We start from the raw sequence: 22,251 nt of genomic DNA, 5'->3' as shown, positions 1-22,251 counted from the left end.
ATTAGGGGAAGATGAGTGAACAGTTTAGGGGACTCTGTGGCATTTCTGCAACTGTTCTGCAAGTCTAAAGTCATTTGCAAATTTTAAAAAAGGATCTTACCTTGATAGCTTTACTAAATTGCTTTTTTAAAAAGATAGAGCCTTAATAATCTGCCCAATATCGCAGAGCAATCTGAGGAGACAGGAAGTCTGGATCTAGAATTACAGAATCAGAAGCTTAGAGGAGCATCCCATGCAGCCACTTCCAGGCGAGGACACAGTCTGGAGAAGCTGCGTGAGAGGGAATCTGGTTCTAGAACACTCCATTCATTTTTACATCCTCTATGACACTGCTGGACTCAAGTCCAAGAACTCTTTGGTGACTTAATTCAAATCAATATAAACTCATGCGCTATTTTATAAGAAATGTAATATTCCAATGTCTAATGTGTTTACAATGAAATTATGAAAATCCTGCTCAATAAGGATATATTTTGCTTTACATAAAAACTTGAGTAACAGTTTGAGAAGTAAAAATAAACTTTAACTATAAAACTTGAGGGAAACGGACTTTGGCCCAGTGGTTAGGGCGTCCGTCTACCACATGGGAGGTCCACGGTTCAAACCCCGGGCCTCCTTGACCCGTGTGGAGCTGGCCCACGCGCAGTGCTGATGCGCGCAAGGAGTGCCTTGCCACGCAAGGGTGTCCCCCGCGTAGGGGAGCCCCACGCGCAAGGAGTGCGCCCCGTAAGGAGAGCTGCCCAGCGTGAAAAGAAAGAGCAGCCTGCCCAGGAATGGTGCCGCACACACTTCCTGTGCTGCTGACGACAACAGAAGCGGACAAAGAAACAAGACGCAGCAAACAGACACCAAGAACAGACAACCAGGGGAGGGGGGTGGAATTAAATAAATAAATAATCTTTAAAAAAAAAAACAAAAACTTGAACCTAGTTCAATTAAACTTCAAATTAATAATTTCATAAGTTCAAAGTTTTATTAAAATGCATCATTTCCTTTGACTAAAGGCCCGCATTTATCGTTGTCCCTCTTCGTGGTTTCACATGCACACAGGCTGTGTTCTTGAACACAACTGATGGGCGATTGTGTTGCACTGAGTATGACTGAGAGGTTTTGTGATATAATCGTCATCATCAGGAGTTGGAACTAGACAGTGAGAGTCGGCCTTCTGGTCGTGTTTGCCTCCAGCTTTTACTGCCTGTAAGGCTGCTCCTAACAGAACCTGCACAACTTCCTCCCTCTCTGACGTCTGGAACGTGCATTTAGCACTTGGTGTTGTATAATCACGTCTAACTGGATTGTGCTGGGTCACTGAATTTCAGGGATTCCTGACTGTCGCAGCTGTTTCTTCTCTGAAATGCTGTTACTCAATTAACCTACACAAGCCCTAGCTTTGTAGCTCGCACCAAAGCAGGGATCAGAACACATCTCTATTTTGAATAGGGCAAGTTTTGGCACTAGAAATGAAAATATATATGATCCCATTTATGTACATGTGCCTCTGAAAATATCATCATACTTGGTGGTAAGCTAGATGCCAGGGAAATTATTCCAAGCACCATTTCTATAATCACATCACCTCTCCCATGGGAAGGAATCCCCCTGGTCTGTCCGTGACACCATCCTTTTCCACAGTCTTCTGTTCCATACCCCGTGCCCACCCTCTCCGCTCTGCCTTGGCCGTCACGCCGGAGAGGCCAAGTTGTACACAGCTACATCTGTACCTTCGTTTCAGTTTCTACTTTCATCACCAAATTCAGACCTAATTTGTTTGAAATTAAATACCCAAATGGGTAAGTTTAATTTAGGGAAATACATTTTCCTTCTTGGCACCACGTAAAGCACAATGGTAAGAAAGGGAAAGCCCAAATGCCCCCTCCCTATGAAGGTGGGAGGCGAGGGGTGGGATTCCGTCAGAGGACAGCAGCTGTTCACGGCTGCAGTAGGCACTGATGCTGGTTCTCCACCAGCAGGTGTGACCTTACACATACTCCGATTTGGGGCAGAGGAGGCAAATCTAGTACTGCAAATTAAGCTGGGGGACACAGAAGCTGAATAAGCAAAGAAAACAAAACCATATAAACTGGTGTGCATAGGAAAAAGAATGCCTTCAAAACAAATTATTGCTTTAAAAGCTGGGTTAAATAGCTGCCATTTATTAAGATTTGTTTTACATATTTTAATTAAAATAGATAATCTCATTTTATACTACACAAATAATATCATTTTATCTTTACACTAAGATATTACTGCCTAATTTTACAGATAAGGAAACTGAAGTTCGGAGAGATGAAGAAGAGGCGAGAGAGCCACGGGTCGAGTCTACACTAAGCTGCCAGCCGGGCGTCCAGAATTTAAAGCTTGATTCCATGCCATGTTGAACCAGCCATTTCCTTCCCTGTTCTGAGCCATTTTGTACCATTTCATGGCAAACCTCTTCTGACCTAGGAGTGCACACACAGCCCGAAGAAGTGGATCTTTCTGGCCCCATCATGTCGGATAAGGAAATGAAGCTCAAAGAAAGCAGACGTCTTGGCCGCGTTGCAAGCCTGCAGCCGTGGGCGGGAGCCTGACCCCACTCCCCTCCTCACATCCTGACCCCACTCCCCTCCTCACATCCTGACCCCACTCCCCTCCTCACATCCGCTCCGCTAGCTTCAGTACGGCTGATTTTATATCATGCTGAGAGTTCCCAGAAGTCATTCAATTTTATTCTATCCACTCTCCTGCTGTGTGTGTACATACACATAAAAAATTACATAACCACACAGAGAATTTACCCATGTGAGAGACATTCAAAAATGATAGTCAAATGGCATGACCCTTGAAGGCCGGCATCTGGCCAGCGGTAGTGATAAGGATTACTATCAGTAGTAATAACTGCTGTCATTGTAATAACATTAGCAAAAATGTAGCTTTTCCCAGGCATTCTTTCTTCTCAAGACTGTATCTGACTCCTGCTCCAATTCAGAACACTACAACCTGAAGCACAGGTCATGTGGCAGAGTAACTATAAACCAAGCTCATTCACGTGTCTGTGCTTTGGGTCATTTAAGGCATTATTGGGCTTCTTTCCAGCCATAATCACAGTAAATGCACAGCAAACGCCCCGGCCCGCCTCCTCGTCCCGTGCCTGCAGCTGGGCGTGCCAGGGCACCTGCTGCTGGTGAAGGGGCAACATCTGCCCACGGGCCCCCCAGCCTGCCCAGACCGGGCGGGCAGGAAGCTCCCCAATGTGAGTCAGCAGGAGCACCCCAGGAACCTGGGGCAGCCGCCCCCTGGGGAGCGGTTTCCGGCACCTTCTATGCCGTGACACTCCACAACAGCCGCTGACAGCTTCCAGAGATCCTCAGGCTGTCTTTGCATCTGCTCTCTCCTGAGCGCTGCAGGTTTGGGCTGTTGCTTCTTAGCTGTTTACAGGGGCTACAGAGCTGGAGCTTTTCTTCAGGTAATTAAGGTCAACTCACTGCAAAATTTCTAAAAGCCAACATGTTCCCACGATTTCTTTTTAAGTTCACAAGCATAATCCCCAGCACTTTTGAAATTTTTTCAAGTATTACGTGATACTATTCCAAAAATCGATTTGCCTATGAAGATTTAACTAAATATTTAGCAAATCTGCAAATTTCCATAGTCTATGCATATCCTGGAGAAAAACAACAAAACAGCCAAAGTTAAAAAAAGAGTCATCCATTCAGCCCAGTGTGTCCTCAGCTCTGCAGTTTATATTTTGGTGGAAATGAGAAAAAGATCCTTAACTTATGGCAAAGGGGCAAAGCTTTGAGCAAGGGTGGGCGGCAACCACAGAAATGGGCAGGGGACAACAGCACCTCCAGTCAGTCCTGCGGCCAGCAAGGAGCACAGCTCCTTCCTGAGCTGTCACTCACCAAGCTGTCACCCCTCTGAGCTGTCGCCCTCTGAGTTGTGCCCCCTCTAAGCCATCATCCCCTGAGCTGTCACCCCCGAGCCGTCACCCCCGAGCTGCGCCCCCTCTGAGCCATGCCCCCTGAGCTGCCACCCTGAGCTGTCATCCCCTCTGAGCCGCCATCCCCCGAGCCGTCACCCCCGAGCTGCGCCCTCTCTGAGCCATACCCCCTGAGCTGCCACCCTGAGCTGTCATCCCCTCTGAGCCGTCACCCCCCGAGCCACCACCCCCTGAGCTGCGCCCCCTCTGAGCCATGCCCCCTGAGCTGTCATCCCCTCTGAGCCGTCACCCCCGAGCTGTGCCCCCTCTGAGCCATGCCCCCTGAGCTGCCACTCTGAGCTGTCATCCCCTCTGAGCTGTCGCCCTCTGAGTTGTGCCCCCTCTAAGCCATCATCCTCTGAGCCATCACCCCCCAAGCCGTCGCCGCCGAGCTGTGCCCTCTCTGAGCCATGCCCCCTGAGCTGCCACCCTGAGCTGTCATCCCCTCTGAGCCGCCACCCCCCGAGCCATGCCCCCTGAGCTGTCATCCTGAGCTGTCATCCCCTCTGAGCCGCCACCCCCCGAGCCGTCACCCCCTGAGCTGTGCCCCCTCTGAGTCTGCCACCCCCCGAGCCTGCCATCTGTACCTGGGGACCTGGTGGGTCTAGGGCCTCCCAGTTCTTGGACATGCTGCCCCCACCCCTCGCGGCTTCTCCACCTTTCTCCTGGCCAGTCAAAGGGGCTTCAAACGCGGGTGTAAAGCTCATGGCTCCCCACCGTTCTGCTCCTCCACGCTGCTTCCCGTCTGATGAACAGCATCACCTCTGGCTAGTCAAGGGCTGGGCACTGAGGTCACTCAAAACCCCACAGACTCACGCACTCCCCAGGCTGAGTCTGCACTGCGCTGCCCGAGCTGCACGGAGCGCTGCTCCAGGACCCCTGACCCACCCGCCTGCCCACCAGAGCCACGGAGATTCACGAACGTGCTTCACTACCCTGAGAAGGAAATCCACTCCAGAGACGGCAGGAAGCCTCCCCACCGGGCTCCGCCGCCTCCCGCCTCGTGCCAGCGGCTCCCTGGCTGCTCCCAGAGGCGGCCCCTCCTCCTGGAGGCCCCCCGCCCTGCACCCCAGCAGTACACAAGGAGCCTGGGGTGCTGCCAACCTCCCCTAGGAAGCAGGCGCGGGGCAGGCACCGCCCACCCCCAGCCCCCAACTCTGTCTAGGACACAGGAGAGGCTCACAAATATTTTTTGATTGAATGAAGGAATTTCTTGTATTTTAGCCTTGAAAGTAAAGGAACTTGCATAAAAATAAATTTTAACAATTTAAAAATCATTTTTTAATTTTACATAAAAATAAATATTTTTCCTTTAAATTGTTTCCTACATTTATTACTGTAATTCTTATTTCTTAGGCCATTTTTTTAGCAGTGGAGGACTGCTGTGCCACCTGTAGAACCCACAGGTAAACTCACTTCCTCTGGAAAGTGCCGCTCTTTGCCTAGAGCCTGACGGATTTCCTTCCCTGGGACACCCACTGAGGAGACCTGGAGCTGTGGGGCGGCAAAAGCCCCCGTGTGCGCAGAGAAGCCTGGTCCCCAGAGAAAGGGGGACGCCAATGTGCAGAGAGGTGCAGACGTAACAACCCCATGGCCTGACTAAGTCCTCGCCCCAGGGGTCCCTGAAATATTCCAGTAACGTCACGTAAACGCGTTGTGCGGCGTAAGCCAGGCTCGGGCCCGTCTCAACAAGGCAAGGCTGCATTTGAAAATGAGTCAGGGTGGCATCGCCGGTGCACAGATGACCTTCATAAACCACATCTGCAAAGGCCCTTCCTCAGCCTCTCGGCGAGGCCTGGGCAGGACAGGGGCAGCGGCCACACCCCAGTCACGGGGTCAGTGCGACCCCGGGAGAGTCAAGAATCAAACCCCTCAGCTCCACCAGTGCACACCGACTCAAGAGCAAGCGCCAAAGGCGGTGCGGGGTCCAAAAGGCCCGAGCGGCCGGCTCCGCAGGCTCCCAGGGGCCATGTGCACCAGAGCCCAGGTGAGGCCCAGGTGAGGCCCAGGCCAGCGCACCTGGCTGTTGCCCGCCCGCCAGGCCTCCTGACTCGGTGCAGGGCGCTCGACGCCCGTCAGCGGCGGGGCCACCCTGACTGCACCCACCTCACCTCGGTTACACCACCACCGGCAGATCCCACCAGGGAGCCTTTCCCAGGCCTGGAGGGCGACCTGGGCATACATACAGCATTCTAGAGGCTTCCCAGGTGATTCCAGCGTGCACCCGAAAACCACTGCCGACAGAGGGCGGTCAGGTGGCCTGGCTCATCCCATCAGTGGGGAGGGAGGCGCACGGGAGATAAGGATCTTTCTATCTGAGGAGCAGGACCCCAGAGGAAGAAAGGGTCAGCTTGGAAAACCAAAGACACACCTCAGAGGCCTAGAACACAGAGCCAAGGAGCCCTGGGGATGGCCGGCAGCTGGAGAAGAGGCCGTCCAGCTCCAAAGCCCCAAGCCCACAACGCCGGTGCTGGGCCCACCCTGGGCTGTGAGCTCCAGCCGTCAGGACAGTACAGCAGGCAACAGGGACCCGACTGGGCTGCACTCCTGGTCAGTCCTAGCTTAGGAAAGAACACTCAGACAGACGGCCGGCCGCGATGTCATCGCTGGTCACTGCGCACAGGAGCACGAGACAAGGCCGTGGACAGGGACAGGGCCCCAGACGACCTCTTCTGATTGTTAGGAGGTGGTGAGGAAGACAAGACCTGACGAAGGCCGGAACTGCCTGCCGTGGCTTTCCTTCCACCGCCTGGTCCTCCTCTCCACTCCCTGAAGGGAATATTCCTGAGGAAACTGCCCCGCTTCTCCCTCCCTGGCATTACGGGGGGCGCATCAGCTCCGGAAGGAAGCCGATGCGCTGGCTCGCCGAGGACGTGCCGCTGGCATCCCTCCCCTTGTGGACGTTCCCCAGTTGTAAGGGTGAGAAAAGGAAATGCTTGACAAGAATAACGATGGCAAGGCCTTCAGCCGAGCCAGGAGTCGTCTCCATCAGTCACTCGGACACACCCTGGTACGGCGTCAGAGAAGGCCCTGGCTTAGAATTATTCAGTACAAGTCTCCCCAAAAGCCCAACATCATTTATTAGACTATTATACTACAACTAAGAAAATAAATGAATAAACGCTCTTGAAATGAGCACAGGTAGAAAGCATTAGCATCAACGCAATTCCACTTCCACGTGCGTCCCCTGTGTGAATGCCATCTGGCAGATTTACGAGAATGTGTTGCTGAATCCTTTTCGCCTAATCCCAGAGAAGAAAAAGCTAAAGGACTGAAACAACAGAAGTGTATTTCGGCAGTCAGCTTTTTTGGAATGCTGCCCCAAACCAGAAAAGATCTATACACGGAAAATACCCAATTAGAAGACGGGGCGGGGAAAGAAACACCGACTTGTTAGTAGCTGGAGCTGTCAGTTAACTACAGATGATTTGTGGGCATTTATTGAAACCATCTTAAAACAGCCAATATAAAAGCAAAAGTTGAACCACAAAACCAGGGTTAAAAATGCTGATTATATAACCAGTTTCCTTTAAGTGATATTACATAAGTAATCCTTTTAAAAAATCCTTTAAAGTAATCCTTTAGGACAAATCAGTGTTTTTGTACAAAATGCACAAACAGGAAGACCTAGCTGTGCTTCACGAATTTCCTAAGCCCTGATGTGAATTAGCTAATTACGTATAGTTCAGGGTTCATACCATGAACCCTTTAAAATGGTCAATATATTTGGAATCTTTTAATATGTCTGAAAAATACTTATGCTCTAAAATCATGAGCTTTATGACAAACACTGAGGCTCATGTTAACAGGAAGTATGAGGTCAGCTGGGAGTCACAGGGTGAAAGCCGATTGTTCTAGAAAAGCTGTGTCTGTGGATGGGGACAAAATTATACGGGCTTTCAAAGGAAACTTGCGTTGGAAAGCTGATGCGTTTTCTCTTCAGCGCAGCTTTCCGCATCCCCTGCCTGCCTAATGCTGTCTGCTGGCAGGAAAGGGGAGGTTTGCTTTGTCTGCCCGCACTTTCTCAAGTCGCACAGAAGCCGGTGCCACGTTCCAGGGGCCTCTGCCTGCACACGGGGACGCCTGCCGCGCTGTGTCTCCCGGAGGGGCGCCTCGGCCGGGGACCTTACCTGGGTAATCATTCTTGTCTATGTCTGCATCGCCTCTTAACGTGAAGCCAAACCCTGAAGGGGGAGCCTGCGCCGCCCAAGCTCCTTGCAGCACCTGCGAAGGCCGGGCGTTGAGCCCATCCTGGTTCCCGTTGTAAATAAGCACTTGGCCTCTCGCGTCCCTGCCTGAAAAGGGGGCACCAACCGCAATGTCTACAAAGAGAGACACGTAAACACACTTTTAGGAACAGAAGTACCACAAAAGAGCACAATCATAAAGCCCCAAAGGCTGGTTTTCCACGAAACGTTTGTGCTGCGCAGGTGGCAGAGCGAAACACGCACGGTCTTTCGTCCACCTGAGGTTTCGCTGAGCGTGAACCACACGCTGGACCCAGCACGTACGACAGTGAGAAGGGGCCGGACCACGCTTTGAAGAAGTTTGTGCTTTGGTGCAGGAGGCACCAGATCATCTGAATGAGAAATCGTGGAGGAAAATATCAAAACGTGATAAATACTGCACAGAGGACCTTTTAAATGGTGGGTGATGGAGGGCGGTTGAGTGCGTGAGGGTCAGAAGAGGCATCTCTGAGGCCATCTAAGCTGAAATGGCCTCGCCTGAGCCTGGTGTGCTTGGCAGGAATTCACCCATCGCACCCTCAAGGAAAAGAGCTCGAGAGGCTAGCGCACACTCCAGGTCACTGAAGACGCTGCTCAAAGCTCTTACAAATGCGAGAGACACAGAAGAAAATGTGGATGATCTGGCATTATTTAACTCACCTGGCAGCTCTTTGGTTCTATCAGTTAAAGAAGGAGAGCGGGGCAGTGTTTTAAATTAACAAACTAGTTAGAGGTGAACTCTCTTATTTCCTGGAATCATAAGCTTTTAATATGCACTTATGTTTCCAGGTGCTTTAGAAGTTACTCATCGTACGTGGCTGGAAATCCCAGAGGGTGGGGGACACCTGGGGCACCAAGGGTGCTGGTCTCAGGTGAAGGCTCCCTGGACCATTTGGCTTAGAGCAAATTCCTGTGGCTTCCCCAAGCCTCCACAGAAACCTTGGTGCTTAACGGAAAGGCCTTGAAACAGTATGCAAAATTTTGTGCACTCTCACATGTTTTTGAGGAGATGGCAGGAAAAAAGGCATTCAAAAATTCCTAGCTCAAAGAACCACAGCCCTAAACTGTGAATTTAACTCTACTTTCCTGCAAACAGTGAAGTTGCTTTTCAGTTGAAGGTTTACAGACCCATTAAAATTCAGCACACCCCATGCAAAACGCACAGGCTGTCAGGAGGCGATGTGCCTGCTAATACGTCAGCACATTCACCTGTCTTCACTCCATACACACAGCGGAGGCTCTAGCTCCTTGTGAGTCACCAAATCCAAACATGGATTTTTTAAATAATTGCCGCCTTTACGTCAGATCTGTCATATGACTCTCCAAGATGAACATGAAGAAATTTAGATTAGTCAAAACATAAACTTTTAAATTGCCTTGAGAGCTTTGATGGTTAAAAACCCTCAACGCCTCCTGCACCCACACATCAGGCCAGCAGGAGCGCCCCGCATCAGACACGTGGAAACACGCAGCGAGCCGCACCCCCCCGCCCCGCCCCCTGCGTCACACATGGAATCAGGCATGCAGCTCCCATGGAATCGGCACGCAGAGCCCCCGTGGACAGGCTTTACCATTGTAGCCATCCTGGTCGAGGTCTCCCAAGTGCGCGATGGCGGTGCCAAATCTCCCGAAGGCCTCCGAGCCGGCGAGCACCTGCGGGTCCCTGAAGATGAGCGGGCTCACCTGCACAAACAGGTAAACCCGCCCGACCTCCCTCGGGCTGCTCTCCACTTCGCGCTCCATGTAGAGGGGCGCCCCGACCAGGACGTCGTCCATCCTGTGGGGACAGAGAGACTCAGCACTGAGGAGTCCATTCCCACCTGGGGCTTCTCCTTCATTGACTGGCATCTTACAATTAACATATTTCCTTCATTGCTGGGTCATGTCTAAGGAGAAGAATTCCCTAAGAAAATAAGTTACTAAATTATCATGATACATTTTTAATTATGTTAAAAATTCCTTCTTTAAGAAAACTACAGGGAAGCAGCTGAGGCTCAAGCAATTGAGCTCCTGTTTACCATTTGGAGCCCCCAGGCTCCATCCCTGGGACCTCCTGGGACGAGGCACAGGCCCCTGTGAGCAGAAGCCCACACCAGAAGACGATGATGCTGTAAGTGGATTTGGCCCAACAGATAGAGAGTCCGTCTACCATATGGGAGGTCCAGGGTTCAAACCCAGGGCCTCCTGACCCGTGTGGAGCTGACCCACGCACAGTGCTGATGTGCGCAAGGGGTGCCGTGCCACGCAGGGGTGTCCCCCACATAGGGGAGCCCCATGTGCAAGGAGTGTGCCCCATAAGGAGAGCCACCCGCATGAAAAAGTGCAGCCTGCCCAAGAATGGCACCGCACATGTGGAGAGCTGACGCAGCAAGATGATACAACAAAAAGAGACACAGATTCCCAGTGCCGCTGACAAGAATACAAGCAGACACAGAAGAACACACAGTGAATGGACACAGAGAGCAGACAACTGGTGGAGGCGGGGGAAAGGGGAGAGAATTAAATAAAAAATAAATCTTTAAAAAAAAATAAGATGCTGATGCAACCAGATAGAAAAAAAAAACTAGATATTTTATCCCTTTCAGCTTATTACTGCATTTCTAGATAAAGATACTTGTATTTATACAAGTAAAATATATCAAATAGACACAAGTAGGTTTTGCTAAAAGTATATTTGAGTTTGTCTAAAATATAAATAACTAGAATTTAAGTTGTGTGATTTCTTGCAGTAATAAGGCTTGAAATAAATTTTGTCCTTCCCTTTCCTCATTATCTAAAGTAAAGCACAGGCCAGAGAGGGGTTAGAAAGAAAGAAGTAAAGCACAGGCCAGAGAGGGGTTAGAAAGAAAGAAAATATAATTTTCATTCCAAATGAAAATTTGTAGGAATTCTAATATGTATATGTTTTAGGAGAAAGCTAAGAGATGATTTTTTAAATTGAAAAATTCAGCAAACAGACACCTGAGCAAATTATTTAGAAATAGCAAGATAGCCACCAGGAGAGGCCAGAACCAGTGGTCAGACGCATTTCCTTCACAAGCCAGATGGCCACGGAGGGGACACAGGGAGCCACTTCCTTCTAAACCACGTGTGTTATTAGTCAGCCAAAGGGGTGCTGACACAAAATACCAGAAATGGTTTGTTTTTTATAAAGGGTATTTATTTGGGGTAGGAGCTTACAGATACCAGGTCATAAAGCATAAGTTACTTCCCTCACCAAAGTCTATTTCCACATGTTGGCGCAAGATGGCTGCTGACGTCTGTAAGGGTTCAGCCTTCCTGGGTTCCTACATTCCTGGGGCTTGCTTTTCTCTGGGTTCAAGGTTCCTCTCTTCCTGGGGCTGGCATCTCTTTCTTCTGCATGCTGACTTCCCAGGGCTCCAGCTTAAGTCTTCAGCATCAAACTCCAACATCAAAACTCCAACATCAGAAGCCCTCAACTCTGTTCTTTGCCATGCCTTCTATCTGTGAGTCCCCACACCTTGATGGGTGGGGACTCAACGCCCTTATCATAACTCAGTCATGCCCAGGTACAGATCATAGCACAAGCATAATCCAATATTTCTTTTTGGAATTCATCAATTATATCAAACTGCTACAATGTACTTTTTTAAAAACTGTGTGCATGAGTTATTTTCATCTTAAAAGTTTTTAAAAAAGTCACACCAACCACATTCCACTAAAATGTGTCTGAAGATAGCCCCGTGCCAGCAGATTGCTGAGGCACGTGCTGAAGCTCGAGCCGCTAGCCCTGGAAATATCATCCCTGTCCCAAATGGCCACTCGACAGGAAACCCAAGACCCCACACCTCTGCCTGGCCTGCCTCGCCCTCCCACGGGAATCTACGTCCCTGCCATGCTTACGGTGCTGGCCGTGGCTTCTAGGTCACACTGCCCCAATTAATGTTAAAAAGTGAGGCCAAAGTGCTACTCCTCCTGTTGCAGCAAAGCCAGGAGTTCTGAGCAGCAAAAAACTCAAACAGCACTCGGAGAGGGGGAGGAGCAGATTTATTATGTGCAGGCCCAGAGGAGAGTCAATTTCCAAATTCTGAGGCCTGTTTTTCAGTTTTCATAGGTTTATATAGGTTTTTTTTTTAAGATTTCTTTTTTATTTCTCTACCCTTCCCCCCTCCCCAGTTGTCTGTTCTCCGTGTCCATTCGCTGTGTGTTCTTCTGTGACCGCTTCTATCCTTATCAGCGGTACCAGTAATCTGTTTCTTTTTGTTGCGTCTTCTTGTTGTGTCAGCTCTCCGTGCGTGCGGCGCCATTCCTGGGCAGGCTGCACTTTCTTTCCCCTGGGCGGCTCTCCTTACGGGGTGCACTCCTTGCGCGTGGGGCTCCCCTACACGGGGAACACCCCTGCGTGGCAGGGCACTCTTTGCACGCATCAGCACTGCGTGTGGACCAGCTCCACACAGGTCAAGGAGGCCCGGGGTTTGAACCGCAGACCTCCCAAGTGGTAGGTGGATGCCCTATCCATTGGGCCAAGTCTGCTTCCCTATATAGGATTTTATGTGGGACTAGCATTGCTCCCACTCATTGGCTAACATGTTGCTAGGCAAAATTTTGCAAGTGGGGTTACAGAAGCAGAAGGCAGAAGTGGCTCGTTAGATAGTCTCCTGTAAGGCCATGCTCTCACGGGCTGACTTACAGAAGTGGGAGGCTCGTTAGATAGTTCTCTGCAAGATTATGCTTTTTATTTCTCAACACTATAACTATCAGACTAGTGGGACAAACACCTGAGACCAAGCAAGGTGCTGGGGTGCCAGGTGGGGATGAGGGGGCACTGGGGGAAGAGCATGGAGGAGCTCCGGTGAGGAGATGGACGGGTGGGATTCTGCTAGATGGGTCTGGAGGGGGCTTTCCAGGGACGTCCACCAGCCAGGGGCCCCGAGTGGGTCAGGGGACAGTGAGGGGTGAGGTGGCTCATTTGGGGGTCTGGGTGGTAGTAAGAGATCACTGGAAAACAGGCCAGGTGCTATGGGACCAGGGCTAAGCTCTCCCGGCATCCATCTGCTGTTGGGAACCTATGGCTCCACCTCTTCGAGCTGGATGACCTGCCGGCCAATCCCTGGACGCAGGCCTCAGGCTCCTCTGCCTCTGTCCCTCTCTTCACACACACTCTACAGCAGGCAATTGTTAAGTGGCAGGTGTGGCGACGGCACTGGGCTATCGGTTGAAGTGAGCACATATTTGTAACCACTTTTCTACCATTTTCCATGGAAAGAGTTCCAGTGCAGGGAGAAAAACTGCGCTGGCCTTCTCCTCTCCCATCTTGTGGGAGCTGGTCACAGGTGGCCTGGGCCTGCAGCCGCTTCTAGAGCAGGCCCCAGCTCCCTGCCACAGCAGATGTGGCGAAAGCTCCCAAGCCACTTCAAGGGACCATGCCGTACCAAGGAGGTGCGCAGCTGTGAGTGGAAGTGCCCAGGGAAAGCCTAGGATTTTGGTCCCAAATTCCAAACATAAGTTGCTAAATTTAAGTAAATACTTTGTTTTTCTTAAAAATGTCCCAAACACATTTTCTTAAAGACAGTGTTCCCATTCCCATTCCAGAGCTGCGTTTCTGTGGCTGCAGCATCAGCACCTGCCGGCATGTGTTAAACACCCACGATCCTGCAACTACAAGCTCCACAGCCAAGATCGGTTTGTCCCGGCTGTAAAGGAGGCTGAGGGCTGGGCTGGGCTGGCCTGCTGCTCTGCTTGCGGCACTGGAGAGCCAGGGCACCCCTGGGACCCTGGGATTCTGGCAGTGAAGCAATACCACTGACTTACGTTCCTAGAAATCTACTGTCCTAGACAGTTAAGAGCAAGCTTCCTAAACTGTCTTAAATTCTAAAAGGACAAAGGGGCATTTGTTGATTTATCATTGTGTTATCACAGGGTTGAAAGACAATAACTGTCTTGGATTCATGTAGTACAATATGCCTTGCAGAACATTTTGCACTTAGTGTAAATATTATTTTATATTAGAAATACCACTTAAGAGTCACAATATATATTGCTGTTTAGGCTGGTGTTTTCAAATCTCAACTTGCAGTCCATTAGTGGATTGTGAAATCAACACTAGTCCCAACCAGCACTTAAAGAAAAAATGAAATAGAGTATAACAGAAAATATCAGAATGAAAACATTACACATGATAAGGGTAAATATTGTTCCATGAATCTTTTGTTTTCATCTGTGCCTTTGTCCTGGGAACAATGTCAAATGTATTTCTTATTATGAATCACATGCAAAAATGCTTGGAAAACCACTGGAGTAGGTTATACATGCCAACAGCAATTTCAAAATTTTTCAAATCCTTTTGCTGAATCTACTCAATTCAAGCTTAAAGTTTAAAATATTTATTGGTAAAAGTGTTCTTCATTGACCTCTGACAAGCCATAGTGTAACAGGCTGGGTGGGTACCATTCTAAGAGAACATTTATTTTTTAATTTCAAGAAAGAACCGCATTGAAGAAATAACATAAATGATATGGTCTTCGCTAAAAACAGTTTTCCCTGCTTGGGGCAGGATGGTGGTTGCATGAGGCCATGAGTTCTAAGTTATTATGTAAAAGTGTTTCATAAAAGTAGAAAGAACACACAAAGCTTCATTTTACCTGAAGCATCTAATGTTTAAGTGCAGGTTTCTTGGCAATCTGTGTGGCATTCACTAGGGTTTTATTTCTACCTCTTTTTAATGTATAATCCACACTGATCATCTGATACAATGCAAGCCTCAATTTCTCACATGTTGTGTGAAAGAGAAACACTATATTTTCCTAAAAAGCAAAGCACAAGAGAATATTCAACGTTAAGTATCTGAATATGAGTTTTATGCAACCAAATGTCAATGTATTTCTTTAATATGTAAACTTTTCTATATTTCTTTTTTCCCAATAGTGCATATTGCATGCTAATGCCCATGACTAATAATCAGAAAGTAGTTATTTATTAAAAGAATGGAGATTGGTGGGCTGTATACTAGAGCTGATATGTAAACACCTAAATTATTTTATAATATGCAAGAGATAACATAATTTAAAAATTAAGTTACAGAAATTAATTTATACTGTTTTAGTTTTTACTTTATTTTAATTACCTTTACCAGATTTTCTCCCTAATTCAATCTTAATGATATACCCTGTAAGAGTAAACATACTTGTACTAAATTTTATATAAAACAGCTTCTTTTCATTCATTTTCTTTAAAAAGCTCTCAATGTAACTACCTGCTAGACAACTATTTAAATTTTGCTCCTTTCTGCTCTGCAGAGGCTATAAACAAGAGGAGTATGGAGAATGTCATTGGATTAAATTATAGTTCTGTGAAATAGTAAAAATACTGTAAGATTCAAATGCCATAAGAAAAAACTGATTTACTTGCTTAGACAAAAGATGAAAAGCAGCATCTTCGTTTGTTGCTAACAAGTTTGTCCAGAAATTCCTTACAGAGTTTATGCTGGCAGTTTGTTGCTCTGGCTCTCTAAGGATAACAAGATCATTTCACCAGTTTGTTTATGTTTTCAAGTCAGTCACAGATTGACAATTTCAACCTTGCACCAGCATGCACACAACTGTTTTAAACTATTTGGGATATACTTATAATATGGAATTTTCTGTTTGTTTGTTTTTAAATAAAAACCACTGGGGAAAAATTCTATCCATTTACTCACTTGATCACATTACTTAATAACACTATTTTTTCCCCAAGGTTGGGATTTCGGAGCATTTGTAAGGCTCTTGTTTTGTTACGTAGTGGATAGAGATGATGACTTATGCAGTTCATGAACATTCAGCAGGCAGTTGCAAATAAGCTCCTACTTAAATATCACCTGATTGGAAAGGAAAGTCCAGTTCACAACCAGCTACCCAAACGATCCAGAGTCACTGCACAGAGTAAACTTGGATCCAGACTCCACAGGAAAAGATATAAGGAGGATTGAGGGAAGACGGCAGAATGGGCAGCTCCACGAACCAGCTACTGACCTGGCAGGAACTGTCCTAATCAACTATTGCGGAACTCCAGAAACTAGAAGAGCACTGGTAAATTGTGGCAAATACCGGTGAATTTCACGCTTCCTGCTGCAGCAACTACCAATGCCCAATCTCCCCGGCGCGTGGCAGGCAGTTGTGGGAAGTGCAGCCCCAGCTCCTGGTGCAGCGAGCTGGGCCAGCCTGGGCTCTGGGATGGTTGACTCCTGTGTCAAGTACACATCAAATGAGCTATGAGTGTAATTAGTAGATTTAAACCATTAGTGTAGTTGATTGTATCTAGAGCTGATCACATCTACAAACAACAAAGGCAATTGCTTTGAACAATGAGAGAAGTCTCAACCAGTCAGATGAAGATCTTAAAGGGAGAACTGATGATTTTAGCAGTCTGAAAAGAACTTCCGCCTCTATTGCAGCCAGCCAGCTTCTCCTGGGGAATTCACTGAAAACCTCCATCAGCATTCCTAGCTCGCAGCCCACCCTACAAAGCTGGTCTGCATACCCCCACAACCTCACAAGCCAATTCCTCTAATGAACCCCTATAATTAATTCCATATATTGGTTCTTTTTCTCTTAAGAACCATGACTAATACAGGTTTGGTCCTGGGAGTGGTTCTTGAGAAATAGAATCTTAAAGATGAGCCTTCTGAGTTGGTTCTGGAGATTTTAGAATTGGTTCTTTACTCTGATTAGGTCCAAAAGCACTAATGGCTCATTTCTAGTGGTCAAGCCAGCTGATAAGCCATAGTGTGAACTGGCAATAGAGACACATAAACTATCAATACTGGATACTGCTACTCAAACACTTATAAGAGGCAAGGCTCTGGGTGAGAGTATATCTGATAACAGAGTTTAATGGAATTTAAAAGTATAAGGATGTTGGCTGGTTGTTCCTAAATATACAGTTGTTAAAGAAAGGTGTAAGCTCAAGGCTTCAAATTCCCACCTCAAGTGCTACATGAAGGACATGTACATTTTTCTGTGTGCGTACTGACTTGTCATTTCTGAAAATCAGATCCAGAATCTTATTATGCAATTGGCTGAAACACATCATAAATTGAATTCCCAACTTTGTAGGGTGTCTGCTGTTAAAGTGAGGGCATTGATTGGGAAAGGATGGGGTCCCAAAAACTGGAATGGCGCTGATAATGATAGTAGTGGGATTCTGCTGAGTCATCTTTGCGTGATAAACCTGTAATTGTCTGCCCTGAGGAATCAGCCACCCAACTTCCAGCCCACTCTGAGAAATCAGCCATCCAGACTCCACCTGAAAATATTAACCCTGCTGTGCCCATAACAACCTGTAACTGCCTCCCCTCAGGAAACAGTCCTCAGACCTCTATCTGAAGAGAATAATCTGTCTCAGGAATGCCCTGAGGCAGGTGGCTTGCAAGACACTTCTAATTCTTTTGGTGGCCCACCCCACCACCCCTCTTTGCTTCTAGGCCCAACAGGCTCCAAAAGGTGAGTCACAAAGTGTGACCATGTAGAGGTGTGCTACACTCCAAAAAAACTGCATGAGTTTTCCAATTTATATAAAAGAAATAGGAGAATATGTGTGGGAATGGATATTAAGAGTGTGGGATAATAGTGAAAGGAATATAAAGTTGGATCAGGCTGAATTTATTGGTGATGGCCCACCAAGCAGAGATTCTGCATTCAGTGTTGTAACTCGAGGGGTTATAAAGGGCTCTAACAGTTTGGCCTGGTGGCTGGCTGAAACATGGACCTAAGGATGACCAACAGTGCCTGAGGTCCAAATACCAGAACTGCCCTGTGTACTGTAGATGAGGGGATCTGATCCAAAGGCTTAGAGAGATTGGAATGTTAGAGTGGATTTATCATGTAAGACCTGCCCACCCACCCCAGAATGTCCAGAGGACACACCTTTCACCACGACCTTGAAGAATAAATTTGTGAGATGAACTCCATCATCCCTGAAGAGCTCTGTGGTTGCTTTTTTCTGTAGGTCAGATGTTATCGTGGGAACTGCTGTCACTGAACTAGGATCTTAAACACCTTGGGGATGATCGGATGCCCGGCTGGCAGAAGCCAAGTAGCAGCACTGAATCACCAAAGACAAGGTGGCCGTGGCTACCACCATGGAAGGAAAGCAGGCATCAAGGTCTAAGTCACAGAGACCTATGGCGTCGGCCCGTAGACCGTGGTGTAGCTAGATGTAAAATGGATGGGCAGTCTAGTGAGCTCCTACTTGATCTGCATAGCAGAAGAGCTCTAGGTCGAGTGAACAAAAGTCTAATTTGAATCACAAAATGAGGTCACGGGCCCTTAGTCAGTTCCCAGATTTGAGAGCGTTCATAGACCCAAACCCCGAATGAAGGGAAGAGCCTGCTACACTGCCAGATGCACACAGACCTTCCTCCCCACCTTCCCCAGAGGGACCCAGACTTTCACCAGGGTAGCCGTGCCCCGGGGAAAAGGAAATGACCAGGCATCTCAGGGACTAGTAGACACCGACTCAGAAGTGACATCAATTCCAGGAAATCCACAACATCACTGTGGTCCACCAGTCAGAGCAGGGGCGCGTGGGGGTCAGATAATTGACGGAGTTCTAGCTCAGATCTGTCTCACATTGAATCCAGTGGGACCCCAGAGTTCTAGCTCAGATCTGTCTCACAGTTGGTCGAGTGAGTCCCTGGACCCATTCTGTGGTTATGTTCCCAGGTCCACAATGTGTAATTGGAATAGACGTACTCAGCAACTGGCAGAATCCCCACACTGGATCCCTGTGGAGTGAGGGCCATCATGGTAGGAAAGGCCCAGTGGAGGCCACTAGAACTGCCCTATCTAGCAAAATAGTAAGGCAAAAGCAATACCTGATTCCTGGAGGGACTTCAGAGATCAGTGCCACCATCAAGGATTTGAAGAATGCAGGGGTGGTGATTCTTACCCCATTTAACCCTTCCATTTGGCCTATGTAGAAAATATTGATCTTAGGAGATGACAGTGGATTAAAATAAATTTAACCAGGTGGTGACTCCAATTTCAGCTTCTGTTCCAGATGTGTCATTACTTGAGCAAATCAACACATACCCTGGTACCTGGGATGCAAGTATTGATCTGGCAAATGCTTTTTTTCTCAATTGCCATTAGTAAGGACCACCAGAAACAGTTTGCTTTCATCTGGTAAGGCCAGCAGTATACCTTCACTGTCCTACCTCGAGTATATCAGCTCTCCAGCCCTATGTCATAACGTTGTTCTCAAGGACCTTGATCATCTTTCACTTCAACTATACTGATGATATCATGTTAATTGGACCTCGTAAGCAAGGGGAAAATGGGGAGTTACTGCTAAATGAATATGAGTTTGATTTGTGATGATGAAAATGGCCTGGAAAGGAGCAGTGATAAAAGTGGCACAGTAGTGTCAATGCATTTAGTGTTAAAGAATTGTCCACTTAAAATGGTTAAAATTATTTTTATGTTACGTTTGCTACATATTAATAAAAATTAAATTATTAAGAAAAGATTGGGAAGCGGCTCAGTCAGTTGGGCTCCTGTCTACCATATGGGAGGCCCTGGGTTCACGTCCCGGGGCCTCCTTGTGAAGGCAGGCTGGCCTGCCTGCTGCGGAGAGCCACTGGCCCAGGTGCCATGGAGTGCCACTGGCCTGCAAGTGCCACAGAGTTTCACCCGGCCCGCAAGTGCTGTCACAAGTAAAAACACAGAAGAGCGCACAGTGAATGGACACAGAGAGCAGACAGCAAGCAAGCCGCAAGGGGGATGGGAAATTTTTAAAAAATGAAAAGATGGTAGGTCTTTTAAAAAGACTTGGAAAGTCAGGAATTTGGTAAATAATGAAAATTAAATCTCAGCCTAGTATTGGACTTAGCTGGGTGATCAGTGATCACTAACTCCTTAATCATTGATAAATGTCAGAAAAGCAAGAAAATCTCTGAAGAGGAAAAAAGTATTTGGTAGGAGTTGCAGGATATAAAATTATTCATGATCATAACTAATGTATCAGTAAAATACAGCAGAATAGTGTATTTTAATTAAACTGACTTTTCTTATATGCCATGACATCAAAAACTGTAGCAATTTTTTTCTCATCAACCAGTTATTTTAACATCACTATAGACAATCTTAAAGTTCTTTTGGTGGAAATAACATTGAAGTGATGACTTCACATTTTTAAAGAAGTAATACCATGCTTATAAAGGTAATGGAAATTAATTAAGTGTACACAGTCTTATTAGGAATGTAGTTTTTATCAATAGTCAAAATCAGGTTAACTATTTGGGAAAGACTTCCTTGCTCTTGTAATACATGGAGAACCTGTTCTTCCACCACAGCCCTACAGTGTCACAGGATACATTGAGGATAAATACATTCACTTATCCCAATAACCAAACTCTACCAATTTAAAATTTATTAGATTTTAAATTCCTAATATTAATAGATTATTAATCCCTTAAAAATTGAAATTACCCCTTTCCCCTATTAGGTATTTCATGAGACTTGGTATTTAGTGAAAAAATATTGGTTGGGCACTAATGGAGACTTCCCCTAATTAACTTGTGATTCTGGATAATTTGCTGAATGTTTATGCCTCAGTTTCCTGTAGATAGCTTCACTAGACTGTAAGCAGGATGAGCAGCCTATGTTATTACACACATTTAGCACAAAGGAAAAAAGACTTTATCAGGTATGACAGAATTTTGTTGTTTAATAGCAACATTAGGTTCTACAAAAGTTTCAGTTGGAAAAGAAAAAAATTCTGTCTTTGAAGCTGATCATAAAGCAGAGACCAAAAATACAGCATCCAGGAAAATTTAAGTGAGGATGGGGTCCATGGTCACTGAGAATCCAATGGCCAGAGCCCAAGATCTGAGCCTGAAATCTTGCCACGGAACAAAAATGACAACTCCCTTCCTCAGAAGGAAGCCACCTGTGCTCACAGAGCAACCTTGGCAGACTTGTCCACCAAGGTGTATGGGAGGGTCCCAGACACCAGACAGACACCTGCGCCCCGCCCTGCCCCTCAAGCTGCCCTGACCTACACCCTCACCTCATCTCACCTCACCCTCACCTCACCCTCTCTCTACTCACCCTCACCTCACCCTCACCTCCACCCTCTCCTCACCTCACCCTCTCCTTACCTCATCTCACTCTCAACTCATCCCACCACCCTCATCCTCACCTCACCCTCACCTCACCTGCACCTCACCCTCACCCTCACCTCACCCTCACCTCAGCTCACCCTTTCCTCACCTCACCTTCTCCTCAGCTCATCATCACCTCACCCTCACCCTACCCTCACCTCACCATACCCACACCTCACCCTCTCACCTCACCCTCACCTCACCCTTTCCTCACCTCTCCTCACCTCATGCTCACCCTAGCCTTACCTCACCTCACCCTCACCTCACCCTCTCATCTCACCCTAACCTCACCCTCACCCTCTCCTCACCCTCAACCTCACCCTTTCCTCATCAACTCGTCACCTCACCTCACCCTCACTTTACCCTCTCCTCACCCTCACCTCACACTCACCTCACCCCCACCACATCCTCACCTCACCCTCTCCTCACCTCACCCTCTCCTCACCTCACCCTCACCTCGCCCTCTCCTCACCTCACCAGCAGCTGGGCTCCTTCTCCCTCCTTGTTCCTACCTTAGGGTCACCCTCAGTCAGGGGTGGAGGAAGACCCTGGGTCCAGCCTTGCACCCAAGTCTAAACGTCCAGTGCAGGGGCCATGCTTTCCTCACAGTGGTCGCTGGAAAGCCAAGCCCGTCGTGGCATTTTCCTGGAAACACGGCTGCAGCGCCGACAGCTAATTGTGTCATCACGAATCATGCGCCATCTGTCTTTGTCTGGGGTGAATGTTCACCTCTTTCTTTGGCCGATCTCAATTGCTTCCAGAGCACACTCTTTTTTAACAGAAACTGGGGTTTAAGCAGCATCTAAGTAACTAGAACAGCAGCCCGAGAGTCCGTGGGCGCTTTACCTCTAAGAACTGCAATAGTAAGTTAGTGGTCATATTTCTCAGCACAGCCTGAGGAAGTCAGAAAAATAATAAAGAAATGGGGCGTATAGCAGTTTTTAAGAACATCAAGAAAGAAC

General features: G+C 47.6%; 1 protein-coding gene across 4 annotated transcripts in view; it reads right to left on the bottom strand.

Moving 5' to 3' along the window:
* The window catches only part of ITGA8 (integrin subunit alpha 8), a 172,949-nt gene that overhangs the window by 111,025 nt on the left and 39,673 nt on the right, over nt 1–22,251 (bottom strand). For 3 of the 4 annotated variants that reach the window (XM_058297921.2, XM_058297924.2, XM_012522706.4), the window contains exons 12-13: nt 9,759–9,964; nt 8,092–8,283 (exon numbers count right to left, since the gene is read on the bottom strand). In XM_058297921.2, coding sequence (XP_058153904.1) covers nt 8,092–8,283; nt 9,759–9,964 — 398 coding nt within the window. The remainder of the gene's footprint in view (nt 1–8,091; nt 8,284–9,758; nt 9,965–22,251) is intronic. The other variant, XM_058297922.2, reaches the window with a different exon arrangement.

This window comes from Dasypus novemcinctus, chromosome 5 (assembly GCF_030445035.2).
Source record: "Dasypus novemcinctus isolate mDasNov1 chromosome 5, mDasNov1.1.hap2, whole genome shotgun sequence".
Lineage (NCBI taxonomy): Eukaryota > Metazoa > Chordata > Mammalia > Cingulata > Dasypodidae > Dasypus > Dasypus novemcinctus.
The sequence above is the reverse complement of the archived record's forward strand: the minus strand, read 5'-3'. Positions and strand labels throughout refer to the sequence as shown.